The sequence below is a fragment of the Aspergillus ibericus genome, assembly GCF_003184845.1.
Source record: "Aspergillus ibericus CBS 121593 unplaced genomic scaffold BO80scaffold_65, whole genome shotgun sequence".
Taxonomy (NCBI): domain Eukaryota; kingdom Fungi; phylum Ascomycota; class Eurotiomycetes; order Eurotiales; family Aspergillaceae; genus Aspergillus; species Aspergillus ibericus.
The window spans coordinates 43,719-64,710 of NW_020292163.1; the positions used below are offsets into that span (position 1 = coordinate 43,719).

The following is a 20,992-nucleotide window of genomic DNA, read 5'->3' on the forward strand; positions in this document are numbered from 1 at the left end:
TTCTCACTAGTGAAGATCTTAAAGCTTTTTAAAGGGGTTCTCAGTCGACTCCAAACCCTGTCGGTCGCGCCTAAAGAACCCCCCTTGTCTGAAACAAATGAAGGATAAGATTCCCGGTGATGGATCAAAAACCTCGACGGACTGCCTGCAATCCGGTGGGGTAGCGATTGATTGGAGACTTGGAGACTGGAGTCCGTACCAGCTTTGGCAATGCCCCGAGATTGATGAAGAGAATAGGAGTCAGTAAGTCACGCCGGTCCCGGAGTTCAGCCAAGAATGGCCTCAACATTAATGAGGCTGCTAGTGTTCCCCTATCTCTCCCGAGACAATGTCGGTGTGTGTCTATCGATAGTGGACGGGTGGACTGGGTTCCTTTTCATGCCACTCCAGTGGGATTGACGATATCTACGGAGTATCTACCTGGCATCTACTCCGTACGCGGTCCGACATCCCGGCCAGTCAGGTCAGATTAAATTCGATTGATGCATCATTGGCCTACACCGATGGCAGCTGCCCGCCCAAATTTGCGTTGACGGCAAACCGGCGGGAAGGTACTCCGTAGACGTTTCCGCTCCACAGTTCTCCATCCTACCCGGTGGAAGCGTCATCCCCCTAGCAATTGCCGGCTCTCGACCAATCGAATGCCGGGCCGGAAAATTTTCAACGCACTAAAGCTCTTTAGGCAGAAGCTGCAGAAGCATCCATGTGCTGCCGATGTGACGTGAGATGAGATTTGGGGGCTGCGGTTGGCTTGCGCCCATCGGAAATCCAAACCAAGCATCGGCCTAGGGGTGGATGGCTTAACCTTCATCGCGACGATCGCTCGCCGCCAAGGCACCGAGGCCTTTGACAGTTTGACAGCCCAGGCCGGCGGAGACAGGGCTGGTCTCAGATTGAGGCCGACCTGCGACTCGACTCGTGGAGATGGCGAGGAGGGGGTGGCCGATCAGGAGAGCTGTCGAAAAGGGTGATTGATGAGTCGATGACAGGCGAAGCGGAGCCGAAAAACCCAACAGATCAGCTCATCCGCCCCACTGATTCGCTGTCTGCCTTTCCCAATTAACGACTGGAGGGGTCGCAATCTGCAGCATGACAGGATTTTTATCAGGCAGCGCAGGTATATACCTACGCGACCAGGTCGGGGGCCATTCCTGACAGGAGATTTGAACGGCCTCCTGCCCACTTTGCCCTTCCTCCTCTTTCACTACCTTCTTCCAACCTGCGCCATGTCCGACCACGACCTTTCTGAGAACCGTCCCAGACACGTCGATCGGAAGGCCCTCTACACCGATCTAGAAGCGCGGATCGATTATTTGCAGAGATTTCTCGATTTCAATGCCGGTTGGTGCCCCGGTCTTCCCCACAGTGCTGATGCCCCGGGGTCCTCCGCATCGCCCAAATTGAAGCAGACATGCTAAACTCTGAGTGCAGACGATGTCGCCGCCCTCGTCCGAGGCGCCAAATATGTCAAGGCCCTCGCCCCGACCATCGTGGATAAGGTGTATGCAAAGCTTTTAGAGGCCGACATCACCGCCCGAGTCTTCCGCACCCGAAACACGGCCGTAGAAGAAGAACCGGATGATTATCCGACCATCGACAGCCCCACAGTCCAGCGTCGCCGCCAGTTTCTTCGATGGTACATGACGAAACTGTGTTCTGACCCGACCAAACCCGAATTCTGGCGCTATCTCAACCAAGTGGGGTATGCGCCCTACCTGTTTCCGGTTTTTGTGTGGTTGCATTGGCTAACGCTGCCGTAGGAGGATGCATTATGGCAAGGAACGACTGCACTCATTGAACGTCGAGTATATCCATATTGGCGCCTGTCTTGGCTTTATCCAGGACATCGTCCTCGAGGCGGTCTTGACCTTTGAGAAGCTCTCCCTACCTTTTCGACTGGCGCTAGTCCGAGCGCTGGGCAAGGTGATCTGGATTCAGAATGACCTTTTTGCGCGATGGCGTCTGCGTGATGGCGAAGAATTCACAGAGGAGATTGAAGCGTCTCACAAGCAACAAGAAAACGGTGCTCAAGTGACTCCTAAGCCCAGCTCGACCCACCTGCGCGCAGACTGTTGCGTCAAGACCGCCACCGCAAGTTCGACGTCATCGTCCTCCTATGCAAGTGTTTTCTCCGAGGCATCGTCAGTGGAGACTGCGCCATCACCGCCCACCATTTCCACCCCCAACCCATCCTCCCGGTCCTCGGGGTGTCCTTTCTCGCAGATGCCCATACAATCGTTTGAGACCAAGGTCTGGTCAAGCGCTTGGAATTCACAATCGGCGGGACCAACAGGAACTCCACGGTGATCCGCGGGACACCTTTCTCGATATGATACGCGTAATGATAATTTGACCGGGCGAGGGTAGGATTGGTAGTTCTAGATTGTTTGTTATACCCACAAGAGCGTGTCTTGCGGACAGTTAATCATGAGCCGAATAAATGATTTAATACATACATGCAATAATGTCAGATGAGATTTACTAATATGTAGTGAGCGTACGATCGCTGGAATCCGGACAGTCAGCAGGTATGTACAGGCCAGACTTCGTTAATCACTGATACTTGGTCACAGTCCCGATGCGAGCTCTTGTTGAGACCTTGGCAGCTCATACCGAGGTTCCGGTTCCTGCATGTCGGTCGCGGAATCGACCCATGCCGAGTACGGTCCTACCTGTGCCATGGCTGGAGTAGTGGAAGAAAAGGAACCTGGTCGGGGAGCCCTGGACAGGGAAGATACTCGCCGCCGGAGTATGAGGAACGCGATGGACATTGCAATGAGGATCATCGCAGCTGCAACCCCGACGCCTATTCCAGCCGCAGCCCCAGCATCGATACTGCGATGGCGACCCCTTGAATCGGACGCTTCGCTCGAGGAACTGGCTATCGATGTCGCCGCGACCGACGTCGCATACGTTGGTGTTCCTATCGTGGGGATATGCAATAGGGTGACGAGGTCGCTTGGGGCAGGAGCTGGGAAGAGCTCCTGGGTGTGGTTCTCGCAATCTTTGGTCCCGTCGCTCTTGTAGCTGCAGCAGGCCCATAGCCCGCTCGTCGCATCATAGGTGAGGTCTGATAGGAGGTTGCCGCCTGCAGATGTGAGGTTAGCTTGGTTCCATTGAAGGACTGTTTGCATACCGCATCGGGTCATGCACGCTGGATCCTGCATTTTCGGATCGGTGCAATCGGCTGCATAATAGCCATTCTGCCCTTGGGGGTTGATGTAGTGGCAGATGCCATGACTCATGCAGTAGTCTCCTCTCACGCAGCAGGTCACATAGGGATGCGTGGCATTGGTAATTCCACAGGGGACATCCACGGGGTTTAGCATCGGAGCACGACCTGCCACGGCATTATGGAGCGCATAACATGGCGTCATGTTGAGGATGAGGGGATGATGCATCGACTGCGTTCATCTTGCGATTGTTGAGTTGATATTCCCTCTTAATGCCAGCCGGATGAACTGAGAGGGGCGTATGAGTTCGCCTCGTCGGTGCAACGTGACCGCACCTCGGAGGTTATATTTGCTTGGCATACAACCAGGTGTTATCCTATCTCTTCATGACAGGGTTTCATTGCTAGGAAATCGGTGTTCAACGAGAGCAGTGATTTTCGCTTGATCATCGCAAACCGGCCAAGCGATTATGCCGTGTTCCCCTTTGCAAACATCCACACTACCCAGCATGTCTGGTTCCCCGCAACGTCGTCGATCTTCATCGCCCTGCAGCTTAATCCGCACCCAACCCGGAATAATATCCAACACGGAAATGACAGTTAAAAGTGGCAACAGCCCGTGACGATGTGTGCCGGCAAGCAGGCAAGATGAAGTCTTCAGCCAGCAGTCTGTTTGCCTTTCTGGGCCTTTGTTTCGCGACTTCAATCCCGCCTTTCGAAAAGAACGGCACCAGCTGCACCGTCGTTCCGCTCGGAAATGGGCAGGATGATGTTCCTAACATCCTCGCAGCCGTCAACCAATGCGGCCAGACTGCTGGAGGGAGAATCGTTCTTCCAGCGCCATACACCTACCGTATCAGCCAACGGATGACGACTCACCTGGCCAACTCCACCCTCGAAATCGGCGGCACGCTGCTCTTCAGCGACAACATCGACTACTGGGTTAACCACTCCTACCGGGTCGACTTTCAGAACCAATCGAGCGCCTGGCGCGTCACAGGCCATGACTACGTGATCGACGGGGGTCCGCACCGGGGTGGGATCGATGGAAATGGGCAACTGTGGTATACGTGGGCCAAGGGGGGAAGCAATGTTTTTGGACGGCCGATCCCGTTGCATGTGTTTCAGTCGACGCGCGCAACGCTCCGCAATTTGTCTATCCGACAGCCTCAGTTTTGGGCTGTTCTTGTGGACTCGTCTTCGCAGATTGCACTGGATCAGTTTAATGTGAATGCGACCAACCACGATTTTTCGGTGAGTCCGGAGGGAGGGTGGGTGCAGAATACTGACGGGGTTGACACGTACCGATCGGATTATATCAGTATCACCAATTGGGTGTACCAAGGGGGTGATGATGTCGTGGCCTTCAAGGGAAACTCGACGAATATACACGTGGAGAATGTGACTGTGTATGGAGGGCCTGGCATTGCTTTTGGCTCGCTAGGACAGTATCCCGACCGGACGGATATTGTGGTAAATGTCACGGTCAAGAATGTTGTGGTGAGTGGTTGCTCCAGAGTGCCATATCGATATTTCGATATTGACCGGACAGGTTCAACCGTCATCTCAACGGGTGATGAATTCCGGGGTGTACTTTAAAAGCTGGTAGGTAACATGCCCTGGGAGTGATGGTAGCTGACCAATTAGGATTGGGGTCAACTACGGTGTCCCTCCTAATGGTGGTGGAGGCGGCCATGGGCATGTTCGAAATGTGACGGTAGAAAACATCCAACTCAAGGACGTCCAGCTGCCGGTGTACATTGACACCTGGTGAGGGCTCCCCTCAATTGTGGGATACTAGGCTAACTCTGGCAGCCTGAGTTACCTGTTCAACGAAAATGTTACACAGTACTGCGACACATCGACATACGAATTCGAGAACCTGCACTTCAAGAACATCAGCGGCAACGGACTGGCTACGGTGACGGACTATCCGGGGAGAAATATCTCTTTTGCAGTGTCCTTGCTCTGTTCTGAGAAGGCACCTTGCACCGATCTCACCTTTCAGGATATCAACATCACACTACCAGCAACCTATACTGGTGAGCGGGTGCTGTGTCAGAATGCCGAGGTGAAGGGATTGCAATGCAATTCATGACAGAATCATGTCTATAAATAGCAGTGCTCGTGTCACTGGTGTGCACTTGCAGTGGCTAGGTTTGACAAACCATGAATCCATTCATCGTGGCGGCCGCCACACCGACCATCTCTGGATTTCCAATAGGAACTCCTTCCTGTGTGACTGATGATTATGTGGAAGCCAAACTGCCACAACAAATACCTTTGTAGAACCATCTTGTGGGTTGCCTAAAGAACACTACCTTCGTATTAACGTCATCAACCTTTGCAGTGAGACATAGACAGGTCAGATATAAATGCCCCCCATACCTCGACCGCATCATACCCACTATACCCACATCACCACTTCCCAGCCCATCACTCAACACACCATGCATCTCGAAAAATCCCTCATCGCCCCCTTCCTCATCACACTAACTCGTGCGTCCTCCACCACCACACTCACCACAACCACCACCAACCCCCCCTGCGGCACCCTCCCCTCCTGCCCCCCCAACCACTTCTGCACCACCGCAACCTTCCACACCCCTCCCACAACCACCATCACGACCTGCGTACCCACACCCACCTGTCTCACCGTCTACTGTAAGTCCATACCTCCATCCCTCCCTCCCTCCCAACAAAGTAACCAACCAACCGGACCTCACCGCTCCAACACAGCGAACTGTATCTCGGGCGGGGGCGGCCCGATCTGCTGCTCGGGGTATTGCGCGGCGACGAAATGTCGGGCGACGGATCCGAAGTGGCCCGGGTGTAGCGAGGATGGGGGGGTGTGTCGCGATGAGGGGGATTGTTGTTATGGGAATGGATGTGTGGGGGGTCTCTGCTTGAGATATGGTACTTAGTTTGATTTATTAGAGAGTTGTTTGGTTGAATGGTTGGTTTGATTGGAGTAGTTGAGAAGGAACAGCATGAAAATGTTAATTGCTGCTGTGACAAACGATGTCAGTTACTTGTGCTTACCTAGCGTGATGTCATAGAAGGAATGAACCATACCCAGCAAAAACTACCAGATTAGGTGCTTACACCACCATCATACTACTGATTTATTAATGAGGGGATCTCGTTCCTTGGATGTGCGGTATGCATCTACGGCCTCCTCGGCGCGCAAGCGGCCCGACACCGGGTAGACCCCTGACTCGGATGTCGGAATTACTTTCTGGGGTAATGGGGTAACGGGGTAATGGTTGCCTAATTTTACGTCTGGGGTACCGGGAAACCGGCAGATAGGATTTGAGGTATAATGGGGGTAATATTGTTTGTATTAGGGGATTGGTGGTTGTGGGGTTGCTACTAGTGCTCGATGGCATGGGATAGGGTGGGATGAGTTGCCTTGGGTGTTGGCTGTGGTGTTGGGGGTTTGGTCGGGGTTTGGTGGTGTTTCTTTGTCAAGCTAGTTTGAAGTATCTGGGATAATGCAATCGAGTAGACGAAAGGGGCATCGAATTGAGCTGATTGTGTGATTTATGGCTTATTCCACTTGGAATAGATGGTGAAGTTGGTTGTGGTAGGGTTTACTGTCCATGGCAACTGGTTTGTACGGAGGGAATAAAGGTACAGGTCTATGCAGTTGATACTATAGGCATTGAATGCTTTTTGTACGCGAGAATCAAGGCAATGACGATATTGGACAACCCACTGGATCCAATTGACTGATCTTTGTATAGCTAACACGCAGGCTTTCCATGATGTTCGTGGAATATCCATATACGAGATAGTATTCTAAGCATACTCCGAGAAATCAACATGCGCAGATTCTGCTAATCGTATAATTGAATTGATCTTATAGAGTAATAGGTAGAGCTTGGGGGGACACTCTGCAACATTATAGTGAATGTGAAGTACTCAGAGGGTGTTAATCCCCGGATTTTTCGAGAGAGCAGAAAGACCACTCGTTCACTGACAATGAATATAATGGAATGACTTCTTACCTTCAAAGCTCGCGTAGATTCTCCCACACAACCTTGCCTTCCGTTCCTCATTCTCATAATCCCTTTCATAATGTTGCTTTTCATCTTCCTAACTCTGCTGGCCTTGATGCAATGCATCCTGGCCATCCCGACTGTTCCTGACACGCTGAACGTGACTCTCAGCCAGGTGAGCAACACGCGCATCAAGGCTGAAGTGACAAACACCGGCAACGATGACCTTACTATCGTGCACCTCAACTTCTTCGGGGACACCGCGCCGATCAAGAAGGTGTCTGTTCCGCAATGGTAAGTCTCCATCACTAGCCACGTTAGCAACCTAACCAGCCAGAAACCGAGCTGGTATTCAACGGCATCAAGATGCGGCTGGTCCTAGACAACCTCACTTCAGATGCTCTCACCACGATTCCTGCCGGCGAATCCCTGGTGGACGAATTCGACATTGCCTCAACCCTCGACATTACCGACAGCGGCCCCATTACCGTCCACACCTCCGGCTGGGTTCCAATCGCTAGTGACCATGAAATCGTCTTCTACCTCCCCTACACTTCCAACACACTCACCATCAACATCGACGCCGCCAAAGCTGCCACCATCTCCAAAGCCCTCACCCTCACCTCATCCCTCCACCGCCGAACCAGACTCAGGGACTGCAACGCCAACCAAGACGCCATCATGCGCACCGCCCTCGACAACGCCATGCACATGTCCATCGCCGCCGCCAACGAGGCATGGAAAGGCTCCGCGGCGCGGATGGAAGAATACTTCAAATCGTCCTCCGAGGAAACTCGAAGCCTCGTGGCCAACCGACTCGCCTACATTGCTGCGGAATCTTCGCTCAATGCCGACAGAACCACCTACTACTGCTCTGACAAATTCCAGTTCTGTACTGATCGCGTCCTGGCGTATACGATACCAGAGTGGAATGTGGTGGTGAATTGTCCGTTGTATTGGTCAAGGCTGATGCCGGTGCAGACGACATGCCACGCGCAGGATCAGGCGAATACTGTCATTCATGAATTCACTCATGCGCCGGCTGTCTATGCTCCTGGCACGGATGATCTGGGGTATGGATATAAGGCGGCGATGAGGTTGACCAAGGATCAGGCGATTCGCAATGCGGATACCTATACTTTGTTTGCGAATGCGGTGTTTGTGGGGTGTTGATTAGCTTCCCTCACTGGCATTCGTCTAGACGAGCTATGAGAATACCTAGTAACTCCATAGCAGAGCTTGTGAAACAGTGAAACCTAACTCAAGCAGTAATCGAAACACAATGCACGTCTTTAATGTGACCCCATATCGCCGCTGTACATACCACAAAGATATTGTATAGACTAAACCATGTTCATTGTGACTCTACCTAATCATTTCGCATTGAAGACAGTGATCAACCCTCAGCAGCAAATTCAATCTTGAGTAACACTTACCATCTGCAGTGAATGAGCCGACCATATACATTGATCACTCGGATGGAGCTGTCCTACATCCTCAATCCGTCCTACCTCTCCAACCACACCATATCATTCTCAGACTTTCTACAACATCAGCATGACTGCCTCCTTGCGGATCCAGCTGGATCCCAACCTCACCGCTACTGGCTCCGTCACCATCAAAGCCACCATCCACAACCCCAGCGACACCCCCATCACCTTCCTCACCTGGTCCACCCCGATGGACCCGAACGCAGGCATCCTCGGCGTCTTCGAGATCCGTGACACAGACACCGGCGATCTTGTCCCCCTCCCCACCATCCACATGTCGCGCCGCGGGCCTCCCTTCGTCGACGACCTAAACGAAGTCCCCGCCAATGGCAGCATCACAGCACAAGTCGACCTGCCGTGCGTTCCGCTCGTCCACGGCCACCATTACACCATCCAAGCCAAAGGCACATGGCATGCCCTCTGGAAGGGTCCGATCGAGCGCGTGACCAACCACCACCTGGAGAATCTGATCGAAGCCGAACGCGGCGAGTTTGAATCGGAAATCGGCTTGCTGGTTTGGGATTAGGATGCCTGTATTCCTCTGCGTTTCCTGTATTTTGCGTTTCCTCGGCTACTGTTTCTTTGTCTGGTTTCTCCATCCGATTGCTGGAGGAATAGACACCGATAACCAATAGTACCTCGGTGATGGAAGTGGCGTCTGCATGTCGGTCACACGAACTCATACTTTCTCTGTGCTGCACCCCGCACGTAGCTTATAAGCGTAGCTCCCCTCCATCGATCCCCTTATTCCCTCCGCACTCTCAATTTCAATCTCAATCTCACTCTCCACTCCACTCATCTATTGAATTAAAGCAAGCAACATGAAACTCACCGACCCCATCAACATCTCCCGCGATGCCCAACGAGTCTTCGAAGTGATCCAAAACAAAGGCATCGCCCTGATCCCGGGGAGCATCGGCTACGGCCTGGTCGCCAGCGACCCCACGGCCCTCGACCGCCTCTTCACCACGAAACGCCGCAAACCCCACAAAAAACACGCCATGATCGGCAGCTACGCCTTACATCAAGAAATCCACGTCCTGCCTCCGCGCGAGGAATCCATCGTGCGCACCCTCACTGTCGATCTGGATTTACCCGTCGGCGTGGCGGCCCCGTTTCGGCCCGAGCATCCGGTTATTCAGAGACTCGGCCCGGAACTGCTGGATCGGTGTACCCATGATGGGACGTTGTCGATGTTGGTGAATGGGGGGCCGTTTCAGGAGGAGTTGATTCGGTTGTGTCATGAGGCTGGGGTTCCGTTGTTGGGGTCATCGGCGAATATTTCGGGGTCCGGGATGAAGGTTCGGGTGGAGGATATTGAGAGTGAGATTCTTGAGGCGGCGGATATTGTCATCGATTATGGGAAACGCACGTTTAGTGTGCCCCGCGCGTCGTCGACAATTATTAATTTCAGGGATCTGAAGTTGGTGAGATATGGCGCGTGTTATGATGTCATTCAGGATGTCTTGAAGAAGTTTTTTGGCGTCGAGTTTCCCGAGGATCCGGGGAAAGAGGAGTTGTTTTCGGGGCATGTGGATCGGGAGCAGGCGACTGTTTATTAATCCTCCTACCTCTTTTTGTTGGAAGATTTAGTAGTCATGCATTGATTCGTTATTGTGAAGATTATCATTCTACTAGGATCTAGCTGACGTCTATTCTACTGCTTGATTGTTCAACGACCATGAACTAGTGCCCTCATCCAGTACCTCATCTACCAGAAAATATCATTCCACTAACCCCAAGGATAGTACCTTAACACCCCACTCACCAACCACCCATCTACTATACACTCACCAACCACCCACTGGCTCAATAATCATACCGATAACAATACTCCCCCCCCACCACACTCATCACCTCCCCCACCCTCTTCCCCCCACTCAACACCCCAAACTCCATCACCGTATCCAGCGTCACCAACTCCGCATCCGGCGGATCATGCACAATCCCCGTCCCATTGACCGCCCACAACCGATTCTTCAGATCCCCATCCTGCCAGAGCGTCCACACCCGATCTACCATCCCGTGATGTAGAAAGAATACTGGATCTTGTACCGATGCAAATGTATCCAGCATGTTTGCGCCGACGGCGGCGTGCCCGGCTTCGTGGGCCCCCACGTACCCGAGTGTGCTGGGGGACATGAGGGTGAGGAAGGATTTGATGTCCGGGGCGGTGAGCATGGAGGTGATGTTTGCGGCGGAGGTGAGAGGGGGGAGCCAGTCCGGGGTGAAGTCTCGGGTGAGGCAGCGGGGGTTGTAGGCGTAGGTGTTTGGGGGTAGGTCGCCGTAGGGTTGCACTTGGGAGATGCTGAAGGGGCCGAGATGGGCTGTCCAGTTGACGAAGGGCCCGTTGTAGAGACAGCCGCCGCCGGTGCCGGGGGCCGGGCAGGGGATGTTGTGTGGGCAGAGGGAGGTCGTGTTGGTTTTGTCGATGGGGAGGCCGTTGCCCGAGAAGGAGGTCGATGTGCCGTCGAAGACCGGGTTTAGGGTTGTGGGGGTCGTGTAGAGGGTCCAGTTCCAGTATCTGGATGTGTTGGCGGATGTTTGATTTTGTGGGGATTGGGGTAGGGTTGGGAGAAGGGAAGGGACATACGGGAGTGTGCCTTGGTAGTTGCATTCATCTTGGAGGGCTTTTTCGTAGAGGTAGATGAAGTGGCGGTGCCATGGGAGGAGAAGTCCGTCGCTGTGGATGTTGAGGGTATAGTTGATGTGGGTTCTAGCGGAGTTAGTAGGGCCACTGGCTGAAGGGTGGGAGAATTCACGCGACAAAGTCGTCCATGCGATCGCGCACGCCAGGATATTCATCATTAGGAAGGGTTGCTGGAAGCCCACGCAGACACCACACGGCATCAAGGTACTCCGTTTTCTCCTCCGTACTCAGCACGCCCCTAGCCTGTTAGTCGCGTACGAAGGGAGTATCGGGGTACATACCATTCTTTTCGGACGCGGGCCTGGGAAGGCCTGCATTGTTGGATTGCACTTGCCGCTGCCAGGGCTGGCAGGAGACTGACCCAAAGACGCATCGTGACTGCAGAGCGGTGGAGGTGGATTGAGAGCATGCAAGTGGCAGTGGGTTTATATATGGGCCTCATTCCGTTCAGTAAACAATTTCCTTTTCCATCAGTTTGTGCAACCAGCATAATTTATCACATACTGGTAACATTGCCCGATGTTTAGACCTGTATGCTCTGATATAATTCGATGACGCATCTCACTGCGCCACACCTGCTGCTTTGATATACAACTGCTACGGAGTTCGAGGTCGGGATTTGAACAGTACACACAACAGCCAAGATTCTCAACCGAAGTATCGATCTTAGCATTCCACTCGGGGCCGAATTCCCCTCGTCTGGTTACGCTGGTTGTCCCGACGGACGAGTAACATGATTGAGTCAGATTAAGGTTAAGGTCAAGCCAATGCATCCGCCGTTTATACATAATTCCATGACATTCTGCCTCATGGATAGCAAAATAGGCTGTCAATGTTGACTGCCTCCGAGGATGAGTGCTGGCCAGGCTGCAGCAACGTGGTGCGTCCGGTGCAGCCGACTCCACTATGCCGTGTTAGCAGCGAAAGGCTTCGGACGCATGTACTTACGTGAAAAGACGGCATGTTTTGGAGATGAATACCCCGTAGACGTCACTGTGGATGTTAGCTTCCTCTTTGTATGTTGGGGTATAACTTACAACTCCCCCATCTGGTGGCACTCGTCCAGTGGTACCTGCACCGACCGACTTCCTTCTTCTGTCTCAAGGCCAACCTAGCAAAATTAGCAGATTATCCCACGAGAATCAGGCGTCCTACCGTGGTCGTGGACGCGCCACCAAGCCCGACCAGGAGCATCGCGCTCAAGAAGGAAAGTGCTCTAAAAGTATACATGATGAGGCTGTATTCTGCTTTCACGACGGTGAGAGCAAGAAGTCCTCCACGTCCTCGCACGCAATTTAAGAGACGCGGGCATGCCAGTTGAGCCTGGCTGGTATCCCTTGCATCGGGTCGCGTTCCAGGGCGTGCCAGCCACCACATCCACTGATTCCATCCAGGCACAGCCATTAACGGGATATGCAAGGGACGTCTGCTGTACCTAACATGAGCGTGTGCTGCACACGTTAGCTAAGATATCCTGCATCGAGGTTGTTTCAGGATCAACATCTCACCTAGCTGCTTGTAAAGTTGAATTTCATCATGCCTGGTGTAAGGCATCTTCAAGGGATGCATGCAAGGTTCCTGGGCATTCCATCGGTCCGGCTAATGTAGCCCTTCCAATAGAATCCCGCCTGGCATGTGAGGCGCTGCCCAGTCGACCTCAATACACATTTGGTGACCGATGCAGGAGTTATTATTCCCGCTGTATACTCCGTACGGTGCCAGGCCAATAATCGTGGGGATATTTTGATGTTGTTGTCTGGATTCGGGCAATTGAGCCTATTGTCAGCCAGAGCGTGCATGGCGTGCGGAAGATGATCGGGTTGAACACGAGGAGGCTATGACCTCGAGAGCTACGGAACAACCATCGGCAATTCCAGCTGAATGCCTCGGTCCGCTGCATCTGCCTAGGCAGGGAATCCTCCGCGCGGGGAAACCCTGCGTATATAATCAGGGACGGACCTGGGACGGCCACGCGTGGGACGGCAATGATGGGGCTACCAACTACCGCCGATCCACCGCGGGGAACCTCTCACGGCTGGAGTGTTGCTCCGGGTCCCGCTACCCCGACTTTCCGACCTTCATCCTGGCCAGACTAGTCCAATTCCATGAGCTCTGATCGTATCCCGGCAGTTGGGCCCCGGAGGATACCCCAGTTCGCGGGGTCGATATATCTGGGGTTCATCGTACGATCCGTCTGATCATATCGCGCGACTCATAAGATGTCTTCCGAAGACGCGAAAACGTCCCAGTCCGATTATATTGAAAAGACGGAAGCTGGATTTCTTGCCACGGAGCCCGGCAGCTCCCTTTCTGAACCGCACAAATCCTATCTCCTCCAGCGACATGGCACCCTCGACCTGGACCCTCTTCCCAGTATGGATCCGGCGGATCCGTACAACTGGCCGCTGCTCAAAGTATGTCTCTCATCTCTACGGGGGTACTTGGTGCATCTAACCGGGTAGAAAACCGTGAATCTCGTTCTAGTGGCTTTTCACGCCTGCATGGGCACCTTTACGGCTGCCGCCATTATTCCTGCCTACGAAGATATCGCCGAAGACGTTGGGGTGTCGCTGCAGCGAGTCAGCTATCTGACCTCCCTCCAGATCGCCATTCTCGGCGGCGCTCCGCTGTTCTGGAAACCGCTGTCCCACCGCTTCGGTCGCCGTCCTATTTTCCTCCTCTCGTTGCTCCTCAGCTGCGTCTGCAATATCGGCTGTGCAAAAAGCCCCGACTATGCCTCAATGGCAGCCTGTCGCGCCCTGGTGGCGTTCTTTATCTCGCCCGCCATGGCAATCGGCAGCGCAGTCGTCACGGAGACATTCTTTCGTCGGGAACGGGCACAATACATGGGGATTTGGGCCGTGATGGTCACATTAGGAGTCCCGGTGGGACCATTCATCTTTGGATTTGTGGCTCAACGGGTGGGATATCGATGGATCTATTGGATTCTGGCTATTGTAAACCCCCCCCTCCTCTCTCCTAAACCATCGGGATACCCTACTTTTACCCGCCAATACTAACGATCCCACCAACACTGCAGACCAACGCTGTCGAACTCATCCTGTACATCTTCTTCGGCCCCGAAACGCGCTACATCGGCACGGACATGCACTCCCCCTCCCCCTTCAAACGCGAATATCTCACCCTCCGTCGCATCGATCCCACCCCCTTCCGGCTCTCCGAATTCTACCACCCCCTCACCCTCATCACCCACATCCCCATTCTAATCGCCTCCGCCGCCTACGCCATGGTCTTTCTCTTCGCGTCGGTCTTGAACTCCGTCGAAGTGCCGCAACTCCTGCAGACGAAATTCCATCTCAACGCCCAACAACTCGGGCTGCAATTCCTGGGCCTCATCATCGGGTCCCTCCTCGGTGAACAACTCGGTGGTGTGCTGTCCGACTCGTGGATGAATCTCCGTGCCAAGCGCACGGGCCACAAACCGGAGCCGGAGTATCGACTATGGTTGAGTTATATTGGCTATCTGCTGAGTATTGCCGGCATGGTGGTGTTCTTGGTTTGTACGGAGTATGCCCCCACGGGCAAGTGGAGGGTTTCGCCGGTGGTGGGGACGGGGATTGCTGCGTTTGGGAATCAGGTCGTTACCACGGTCATGATTACTTATGCGGTTGATAAGTATCCTACTGATGCGGGGAGTGTGGGGGTGTTTGTCAATTTGATCCGATCCACCTGGGGGTTTATTGGGCCGTTTTGGTATCCCTCCTATCCCTCCTCTATCATAGACTATTTCCTTATTCCTGTATGGAGTATGAGCGCTAACTGTTGTTGGGGCAGGTTCACCGATATGTTCGACAGCGTCGGCATCGCCAAGAGTTCCGGGGTAGTGACGGCGTTGATCATGGGGGTGAGCTTCATTCCGACGGTGGTATTGCAGTGGCGGGGGAGACGGTGGCGGGGGAATTATGAGACTTGAACCTTATGCCGGCAGCCGAGGATGCATGTCACTGGTCTTATGAATCTTGGATACAGTCTCACCACTTCTACCGGATTCAAGATGGATGATAGATGCTGTAATTGCCTCTAGATATATAAATAAAACTGTCTTGAATGCAGCCCCCTATATAAGACGCGTGGTCACTCCATAATATACAAGTCCCTGTCGACTGGTTGTTCGCTCGTTGCTTGTCGTGCTGTGAGGATGCTGCCGTGTCTGCCTATACGTGTCCTGGATATATTGTGGAGTTTTGTGTCCGTTCAATCCCGGTCGTATAGAGCAATGTCTCAGCCTGAGGTCGAAGGTATTCGAGGTCCCAGCATGGATGCTCGTATGCCCAACAGTCAAATACCCCCCCTGCCGTTGCACAGCTGCAACCAGCGGCAGTCTCGACACCATCCAACCCCCCCTACTCTCACCTCTGCTGGTATCAAGACACCGTATTCAAACAATGACTCCTCACCAACCCCGTACTCTCCTTCCTCGCGGTCACCGGCATCATCCCACAATCATCCAACACCCAGGTCAAAAAACTCAACACCTCCAAATACGTCTCCCCATTGGTCATCAACTCGACGGCCCGAATCCGCGGCGGCATCGCAAAATGCATATTACACATCAGCGGACGTCGTTCCCGGCTCACTTTCTCCACCATGAAACTCGATTTAAATGACGAGGAGTTGGACGCGAGAATACAGTCGGAGGGGGTCTTTGCGTCTAACTCGCGCATGATTTCGATTTTCAGGGGCAGGCGTTCGGGCACGGATTCGATGACCAGCCAGGCGTTGTGCACGGCTGGATCGAGGTCGGAGAAGGCCAGGCAGGGTCCCCGGCTGCGCGGGATTAAGGGGAAGGAGTCGTATTCGGAGATGTGTTCGGTGATGTAGTCTAGGGCTTCGGTGCGGGCTTTGGCGGACGGGTCCCGGAGGTGGACGGTGTGCCCGCCTGCGGAGAAGATGCATGCGATTCGGCGCCCCAGACAGCCGGCGCCGATGATGCTGATGGGGCGGGTTTCCACGGCCCCGGGGGCCCAGGGGATGGTGGGGTGGATGGGGAGGTCGGTGGATCTATTTGACATGGTGGATATGGTTGTGTTCATTGCTGGGGTGGGGTGGGTGGCTGTGTCGGGGATGGACATGATGGGAGGGAATAAGAGGTATGGAGGGAATCATCGATATCCAGGTATATGGTCTATATATTGAATCGGGGAGGCGGGAGGAGATCCGGTTATATGTCGCGGAAGCAGGCTGAGCCTGTTCACAACGTGTCGATTGTTCCTTGATGGGGAGATGCACATGACATCATGTGTGTCGTTCCTTGGGTGTGTGATGCCTGATCGGGTTATAGTTCGGACCGTCGGACATGATTCGGTTGTTAGCTAGGTCTTGCTCCATACAGTTAAATGGATTGTAGGATGTGATGATGCATCATGGGGTATTTAATCCTGACTGTTGTAAGATGTGAAGGCTGTCTCTGAAGAGGCTTACAGGAATATGCTAGCTGCAGCGTGGAATGAATAGGGCAGTCTTGCATCAGACAGTGGCGTCTTACAGTTTGGAACCTCAGAGGCTTCCTTTTCCACCAATGGAATTCTTCTACCAACACTTGGGCCTCCAATCCAAAAGGGGCAACAGTGATCAGCCCACCATGCTGCATACCACGATCCCTTGTGACAGTCAATCGAACTATGTTCTGCCGATGATGTGCCTGGCGTGAGTGCAGTATCTACATTCTCTTCATCATCTTCATCTCTCATCATCTCTCACCATCTCTCACCATCTCTCACCATCTCTCCGATATATGGTATCTGCATCAACAACTGATATCATCCGGCACATTCTCACAATCCGAGCTGGTCTTCCCCCCAGTCACATCCACGCCCGTCCAGGTCCAATCCGTACAGCTATCCGATCCACACACAATGTAGATATTGGTTCCCGAGCTCTCCACGGTTCCCTCGACCTCATCCAGGATGAAGTTCTCAATGGTAACTCCATCGGTCGGCGATTCGCTGGTATCATCATAATTCTGCTCCACCACAATGCCATAATCGGTAATCTCGGACAGGGTGATCTTCTCGTAGGTAATGTCACTCACAGACCCGGTATCCCCGTAGATGGTCTTGATTCGGACTCCTACATACATACATTAGCATCATTCATCACATCACACGACCACTGGGGGGGGGATCTCACCATTCTGCGAACTCTTAATCTCCGAATTATAAAACGTCACATTCTTCACCGTATTATCATCCCGACCCCCCACCGACCCAATCGACAACCCATGACCCCCCGAGCAAACGCCGCCCGAAAAGTAAATATTCTGGATCGATCAGCCCGGTCCATACTTTCCACGGGGATACCCACCTCGCCCGAATTTACCGCCACGCAATCATCCTGATTATACACATTCGCGCCCGTGATGGTGATGTACGTGCTGGACCCGATGTCAAACCCATCGGTATTCGCAGCCCCCGCGTCATCCCCATCCGAGTCATCGATCGTGATATCCTCCAGGGTGAGATAGCTCGAGTCGTCGATGCTGAAGACCTGCACCGGTGAGTTCTGGATGTAGATCCCGCTGATCGTCGAGTCGATCAGGTTATGCGCGTAGAAGAACTTGGGCTTCGTCTTGCCGCCGTTACTGCCCTCGTCGTCCCACCACCGACTGCCGTCGCCGTTGAGATAGGCCCCGTCGGCGCCGGTCACGGTGATGTCAGTCCCCGAGACGGAGACCAGAGGGCCGTCCCATTCTTCGTACCCGAAGGTGGTTTCGCCTTCGAAGATGACCTACGATGATGAGGATGTATACAGCGGAGAATTTACGGGAACTTACATGGGTGCCTTCGTTCAAGTCCGTCAGGTCCAGCGTGGTGCCCGACGGGACTGCCACGTCGGATAGAACGATCGTGGAGCATGAAGTCTTGGACTTGCTGGCCGAGGAAGCCCCCTCGGAGCCGGAAAAGGTGCAAGTGGTGGCCCGTTTGTCGAGATCGTCGAGCTTGGGGGCGGGGGTCACCAGCGGGTCAGCGGGGCTCGCACTGGCCAGCGCCGCCCAGACAAGACCCACGGCGATCACAGAAGTAGAAGTCACCATTGATGCAGATCAGAGAAAGACAAGCTTTGGTTGATGCTTGTTGGATTGATGCATTCATGCTGCTTTTATACCTCAGATTATCTGCAGTGGTGGAATGACAGGGGCGCCGCAACTCCGGCGGCACAACTGCCGCAGCGTGCGGGACAAAGTGAGTTCCTGCAGCTTCTTCACAAGCCACACTATATTTCCCGTCCCTGACGCGCAATGCGGTGACATCTGCTTCCGATGTATCCGGGGGCTGCGTTAGTGGTGGGAAATTATGACCGCTGTATGAAGCAGTGCAGATGTGGATGCCGTCCATGCTGATGGTGCTGTTCTTGATGGGAGGTCGTCATGAATCGGGTGCTGCTGCCTACACCATCAGGCAGTGTCCTTTTGATTTCAGCATTTTTACTTTGCTGATGAATAAGAATTGATCTCACAGAAAATTGGAAGTGTACAAATCGGATACATACAGACTATGTCTCAGCAAGACTGAATCGCTACGCGTCCCGGGAAAGTCTATAGAGCGGCTCGCTAGCTGCATACACGGCAGCTTCATCATCCGCTATTTCTTTAAGCCACCAATAAGGTTCATTTAATCCTTTGGACAAATATCAGTAGACTTTGGGATGACCTGGGGGGTTGATATGAGCATGGTTTTCTCAAATGATCCTCGTGACGAGTGCAGAGGTCTCCCGAATTCACAGTGCATACACCGGTGTAGAATCCGTGCCATAGAACTATTCATCACACTAATTATGCCACAGCACTCAATTGCTTGCTTGACCGCTGCCTTGAGTTGAGACATTTGTCTGATTCAATAGAGACAAGCCCTTGGTCACAACTAGCACGAATTAGCATCGGGGAATCGCTGGAGCATCTCAAGACGTCACGGCTAGACAAGTCCGATAATAAGGAACCGAGCGGGATGTTTATTGTCTAGTACGCCATACTAACTCCGGAACTGCACGGCAAGTTCGGACCTACTTGCCCATCCTAGCGTCTTCTGCATCACCGATAACCATGGCTGTAGCTGCCTCAGGCATATTGATAAGACCGTGCCGATAAGGCGATAAGATAATCCCGATAGCGCGATCGGCCTCTTCCGCGACCGGGGTTGCCCGACGCCGATGCCAGCACCACCACTATTTAAAGCATTGTCTCCCCACCAGCAGTGGAATTCGACTCGCTCTGAGAAGTTTGCACCATGGCTCCTACCGTCCACTCCCTGCCTCCGCCGCCCGGCTCGGATATTGATTTCGGGGCTATTGTCGAGAATGTTGATCTGGAGAACCTGAGCGGTATGCATGACTTGCCACGTGCCTGCAGATGAATTGCGCTAATTACTTAGATGAGGATTTTGCGGTAATTCACCGGGCATTGTATGAGAATCTTGTCGTGGTGGTCAAGAATCAACAACACGTCTCCCCGAAGGCGCAGTACGAACTTACCCGACGCTTTGATCCGGCTGCCTCGCAATACGGTCACGGCAAGACCCTCGATGCCAAGCGGAGTATTCTGCATCCCGATCTCAAGACGGTCCCTCATCAACCCCAGGTGCAAGTCATCGGCCACGGCTTCGTCGATGCCTATGAAGGTCTCACTGATATCCAACTGAAACATCCCCATCACCGTACCTTTCACCGTGACGCGATCCCCGACGAGGAAGACTATGATTTTACCCGCTTTTACCGCTGGCATATCGATGCCGCGCTGTATGATTTCTATCCGCCTAACGTGACGACATTATTGGCGGTTCGTGTTCCCAAGGGTCGACGACAGACTCTGCGGTATGATGATGGTTCGAATGAGACGTTGGATGTACCGCTAGGAACGACCGCGTTTGTCAGTGGCGAGAGAATGTTCGAGTTGCTCTCCGATGAGGAGAAGGAGTTTGCTCGGACTAGTCGGGTGGAATATGCACCGCATCCGTATGTCTCCCCCAGCTTGCTCGTGAGTGATACTGATTAGATAGGTACATCTGGATGAGTTCTGCGCGGGCCCTTCCCACCGGTCTCGGTCTGTACTCTGAGGACCGGGAACTCCCTCTTTCTGATCTTCCCCCGATCGACGAATCCAAGATTCAAATCCTACCCATGGTCTGGAAGAACCCCGTCACCGGGAAGCCAGCGCTACAGATCCACCCCTCTGCCGTGCGTAAGATCCACTGCAAAGACGGCACGGTGATCGAGGATCTGAAGCAAGTGCGAGAGATCGTGTACAAACTGCAGCGACCGGCAATTAGTCCTGCGTATGTATATCCCCATGACTGGGAAGAGGGTGATCTCGTCCTGTTCAACAATCGGGGCGTCATTCACTCGGTGGTTGGGGCGTTTGGCAAGGATGAGGTCCGACTGTTTCGCCAGTGTAACCTGGCGGCGGGAGAGGCGCCACTGGCGTATGAGTGATCTCGTAGATCCAATGTTGGGACACCCTTGTCTCTCCGTCTGCTCCCAGATGGCAGTGATATATCGGTTTGCCCTACTGGTATGAGTACAACATACAATGTAATATACTTATCTTATATCACTATAGCTTTGCTTCGTAGCTGGTATGCATCTGCTGGGTGCAACTTGTAACCGTTCTTCTGTTGGATTATGGTACACCATGCTGGATGCCAGCTCATTCCTCCCATGCAGATGG

At 53.3% G+C, this 20,992-nt stretch overlaps 13 protein-coding genes across 13 annotated transcripts; 7 read left to right on the forward strand and 6 right to left on the reverse strand.

Moving 5' to 3' along the window:
* The first annotated feature begins 1,019 nt into the window (after positions 1 to 1,019).
* BO80DRAFT_246251 (protoglobin family protein) lies at positions 1,020 to 2,349 on the forward strand. Its single transcript, XM_025714592.1, has 3 exons — positions 1,020 to 1,341; positions 1,432 to 1,702; positions 1,761 to 2,349. The coding sequence occupies exons 1-3, from the start codon at positions 1,227 to 1,229 to the stop codon at positions 2,305 to 2,307; spliced, it is 933 nt and encodes a 310-aa protein (XP_025570218.1). The 5' UTR covers positions 1,020 to 1,226; the 3' UTR covers positions 2,308 to 2,349.
* Positions 2,350 to 2,481: 132 nt separating this feature from the next.
* Positions 2,482 to 3,377, reverse strand: BO80DRAFT_459402 (uncharacterized protein; the record flags this gene model as incomplete). Its single annotated transcript, XM_025722342.1, has 3 exons — positions 2,482 to 2,506; positions 2,665 to 3,088; positions 3,137 to 3,377. 3 exons carry the CDS (start codon positions 3,375 to 3,377, stop codon positions 2,482 to 2,484), a joined length of 690 nt encoding a protein of 229 aa, XP_025570219.1.
* Positions 3,378 to 3,820: 443 nt separating this feature from the next.
* Positions 3,821 to 5,270, forward strand: BO80DRAFT_417947 (exopolygalacturonase A; the record flags this gene model as incomplete). Its single annotated transcript, XM_025718237.1, has 4 exons — positions 3,821 to 4,672; positions 4,725 to 4,777; positions 4,820 to 4,942; positions 4,988 to 5,270. The coding sequence occupies 4 exons, from the start codon at positions 3,821 to 3,823 to the stop codon at positions 5,268 to 5,270; spliced, it is 1,311 nt and encodes a 436-aa protein (XP_025570220.1).
* Positions 5,271 to 5,593: 323 nt separating this feature from the next.
* BO80DRAFT_246293 (uncharacterized protein) lies at positions 5,594 to 6,279 on the reverse strand. Its single transcript, XM_025714593.1, has 2 exons — positions 6,215 to 6,279; positions 5,594 to 6,074 (listed from the first exon to the last, which is right to left on the reverse strand). The coding sequence occupies exons 1-2, from the start codon at positions 6,243 to 6,245 to the stop codon at positions 5,665 to 5,667; spliced, it is 441 nt and encodes a 146-aa protein (XP_025570221.1). The 5' UTR covers positions 6,246 to 6,279; the 3' UTR covers positions 5,594 to 5,664.
* A 973-nt stretch (positions 6,280 to 7,252) lies between these two features.
* mep20 (putative penicillolysin/deuterolysin metalloprotease) lies at positions 7,253 to 8,346 on the forward strand (the record flags this gene model as incomplete). The annotated part of the gene is made up of 2 exons (XM_025716300.1): positions 7,253 to 7,456; positions 7,495 to 8,346. The coding sequence occupies 2 exons, from the start codon at positions 7,253 to 7,255 to the stop codon at positions 8,344 to 8,346; spliced, it is 1,056 nt and encodes a 351-aa protein (XP_025570222.1).
* Positions 8,347 to 8,730: 384 nt separating this feature from the next.
* BO80DRAFT_485598 (uncharacterized protein) lies at positions 8,731 to 9,205 on the forward strand (the record flags this gene model as incomplete). Its single annotated transcript, XM_025723500.1, has 1 exon — positions 8,731 to 9,205. The coding sequence occupies one exon, from the start codon at positions 8,731 to 8,733 to the stop codon at positions 9,187 to 9,189; it is 459 nt and encodes a 152-aa protein (XP_025570223.1). The 3' UTR covers positions 9,190 to 9,205.
* A 223-nt stretch (positions 9,206 to 9,428) lies between these two features.
* On the forward strand, positions 9,429 to 10,263 carry BO80DRAFT_429517 (uncharacterized protein). The gene has a single exon (XM_025720483.1). The coding sequence runs from the start codon at positions 9,485 to 9,487 to the stop codon at positions 10,223 to 10,225; it is 741 nt and encodes a 246-aa protein (XP_025570224.1). The 5' UTR covers positions 9,429 to 9,484; the 3' UTR covers positions 10,226 to 10,263.
* Positions 10,264 to 10,472: 209 nt separating this feature from the next.
* Positions 10,473 to 11,686, reverse strand: BO80DRAFT_367665 (tyrosinase family protein; the record flags this gene model as incomplete). The annotated part of the gene is made up of 4 exons (XM_025716298.1): positions 10,473 to 11,187; positions 11,257 to 11,379; positions 11,426 to 11,551; positions 11,595 to 11,686. The coding sequence occupies 4 exons, from the start codon at positions 11,684 to 11,686 to the stop codon at positions 10,473 to 10,475; spliced, it is 1,056 nt and encodes a 351-aa protein (XP_025570225.1).
* A 434-nt stretch (positions 11,687 to 12,120) lies between these two features.
* BO80DRAFT_449763 (uncharacterized protein) lies at positions 12,121 to 12,543 on the reverse strand (the record flags this gene model as incomplete). The annotated part of the gene is made up of 4 exons (XM_025721765.1): positions 12,121 to 12,217; positions 12,262 to 12,306; positions 12,351 to 12,424; positions 12,469 to 12,543. 4 exons carry the CDS (start codon positions 12,541 to 12,543, stop codon positions 12,121 to 12,123), a joined length of 291 nt encoding a protein of 96 aa, XP_025570226.1.
* Positions 12,544 to 13,311: 768 nt separating this feature from the next.
* On the forward strand, positions 13,312 to 15,385 carry BO80DRAFT_497401 (putative MFS multidrug transporter). Its single transcript, XM_025724076.1, has 4 exons — positions 13,312 to 13,727; positions 13,776 to 14,270; positions 14,354 to 15,027; positions 15,109 to 15,385. Exons 1-4 carry the CDS (start codon positions 13,533 to 13,535, stop codon positions 15,245 to 15,247), a joined length of 1,503 nt encoding a protein of 500 aa, XP_025570227.1. The 5' UTR covers positions 13,312 to 13,532; the 3' UTR covers positions 15,248 to 15,385.
* Positions 15,326 to 16,684, reverse strand: BO80DRAFT_429519 (NAD(P)-binding protein; the record flags this gene model as incomplete). Its single annotated transcript, XM_025720484.1, has 1 exon — positions 15,326 to 16,684. A coding segment is annotated over exon 1 (629 nt), but the record flags the coding sequence as incomplete, so codon positions are not given.
* Positions 16,685 to 16,847: 163 nt separating this feature from the next.
* BO80DRAFT_417960 (glycoside hydrolase family 28 protein) lies at positions 16,848 to 18,391 on the reverse strand. Its single transcript, XM_025718238.1, has 4 exons — positions 18,107 to 18,391; positions 17,638 to 18,060; positions 17,464 to 17,593; positions 16,848 to 17,403 (listed from the first exon to the last, which is right to left on the reverse strand). Exons 1-4 carry the CDS (start codon positions 18,365 to 18,367, stop codon positions 17,081 to 17,083), a joined length of 1,137 nt encoding a protein of 378 aa, XP_025570229.1. The 5' UTR covers positions 18,368 to 18,391; the 3' UTR covers positions 16,848 to 17,080.
* Positions 18,392 to 19,540: 1,149 nt separating this feature from the next.
* BO80DRAFT_417961 (TauD/TfdA family dioxygenase) lies at positions 19,541 to 20,877 on the forward strand. The gene is made up of 3 exons (XM_025718239.1): positions 19,541 to 19,650; positions 19,701 to 20,280; positions 20,325 to 20,877. Exons 1-3 carry the CDS (start codon positions 19,557 to 19,559, stop codon positions 20,755 to 20,757), a joined length of 1,107 nt encoding a protein of 368 aa, XP_025570230.1. The 5' UTR covers positions 19,541 to 19,556; the 3' UTR covers positions 20,758 to 20,877.
* The last annotated feature ends 115 nt before the right edge of the window (positions 20,878 to 20,992 follow it).

Coding starts and splice junctions, on each gene's coding strand:
- BO80DRAFT_246251 (XM_025714592.1), top strand. CDS start 1,227: ATGTCCGACCACGACCTTTCTGAGAACCGTCCCAGACACGTCGATCGG. Junction 1,342..1,431: donor ATTTCTCGATTTCAATGCCG/GTTGGTGCCCCG, acceptor CTCTGAGTGCAG/ACGATGTCGCCGCCCTCGTC. Junction 1,703..1,760: donor CGCTATCTCAACCAAGTGGG/GTATGCGCCCTA, acceptor ACGCTGCCGTAG/GAGGATGCATTATGGCAAGG.
- BO80DRAFT_246293 (XM_025714593.1), bottom strand. CDS start 6,245: ATGGTTCATTCCTTCTATGACATCACGCTAG. Junction 6,075..6,214: donor CTTCTATGACATCACGCTAG/GTAAGCACAAGT, acceptor TATCTCAAGCAG/AGACCCCCCACACATCCATT.
- BO80DRAFT_429517 (XM_025720483.1), top strand. CDS start 9,485: ATGAAACTCACCGACCCCATCAACATCTCCCGCGATGCCCAACGAGTC.
- BO80DRAFT_497401 (XM_025724076.1), top strand. CDS start 13,533: ATGTCTTCCGAAGACGCGAAAACGTCCCAGTCCGATTATATTGAAAAG. Junction 14,271..14,353: donor TCTATTGGATTCTGGCTATT/GTAAACCCCCCC, acceptor CCAACACTGCAG/ACCAACGCTGTCGAACTCAT. Junction 15,028..15,108: donor GGGTTTATTGGGCCGTTTTG/GTATCCCTCCTA, acceptor TTGTTGGGGCAG/GTTCACCGATATGTTCGACA.
- BO80DRAFT_417960 (XM_025718238.1), bottom strand. CDS start 18,367: ATGGTGACTTCTACTTCTGTGATCGCCGTGGGTCTTGTCTGGGCGGCG. Junction 18,061..18,106: donor ACTTGAACGAAGGCACCCAT/GTAAGTTCCCGT, acceptor TCATCATCGTAG/GTCATCTTCGAAGGCGAAAC. Junction 17,594..17,637: donor TGGCGGTAAATTCGGGCGAG/GTGGGTATCCCC, acceptor TGATCGATCCAG/AATATTTACTTTTCGGGCGG.
- BO80DRAFT_417961 (XM_025718239.1), top strand. CDS start 19,557: ATGGCTCCTACCGTCCACTCCCTGCCTCCGCCGCCCGGCTCGGATATT. Junction 19,651..19,700: donor TGATCTGGAGAACCTGAGCG/GTATGCATGACT, acceptor CTAATTACTTAG/ATGAGGATTTTGCGGTAATT. Junction 20,281..20,324: donor GTGGAATATGCACCGCATCC/GTATGTCTCCCC, acceptor CTGATTAGATAG/GTACATCTGGATGAGTTCTG.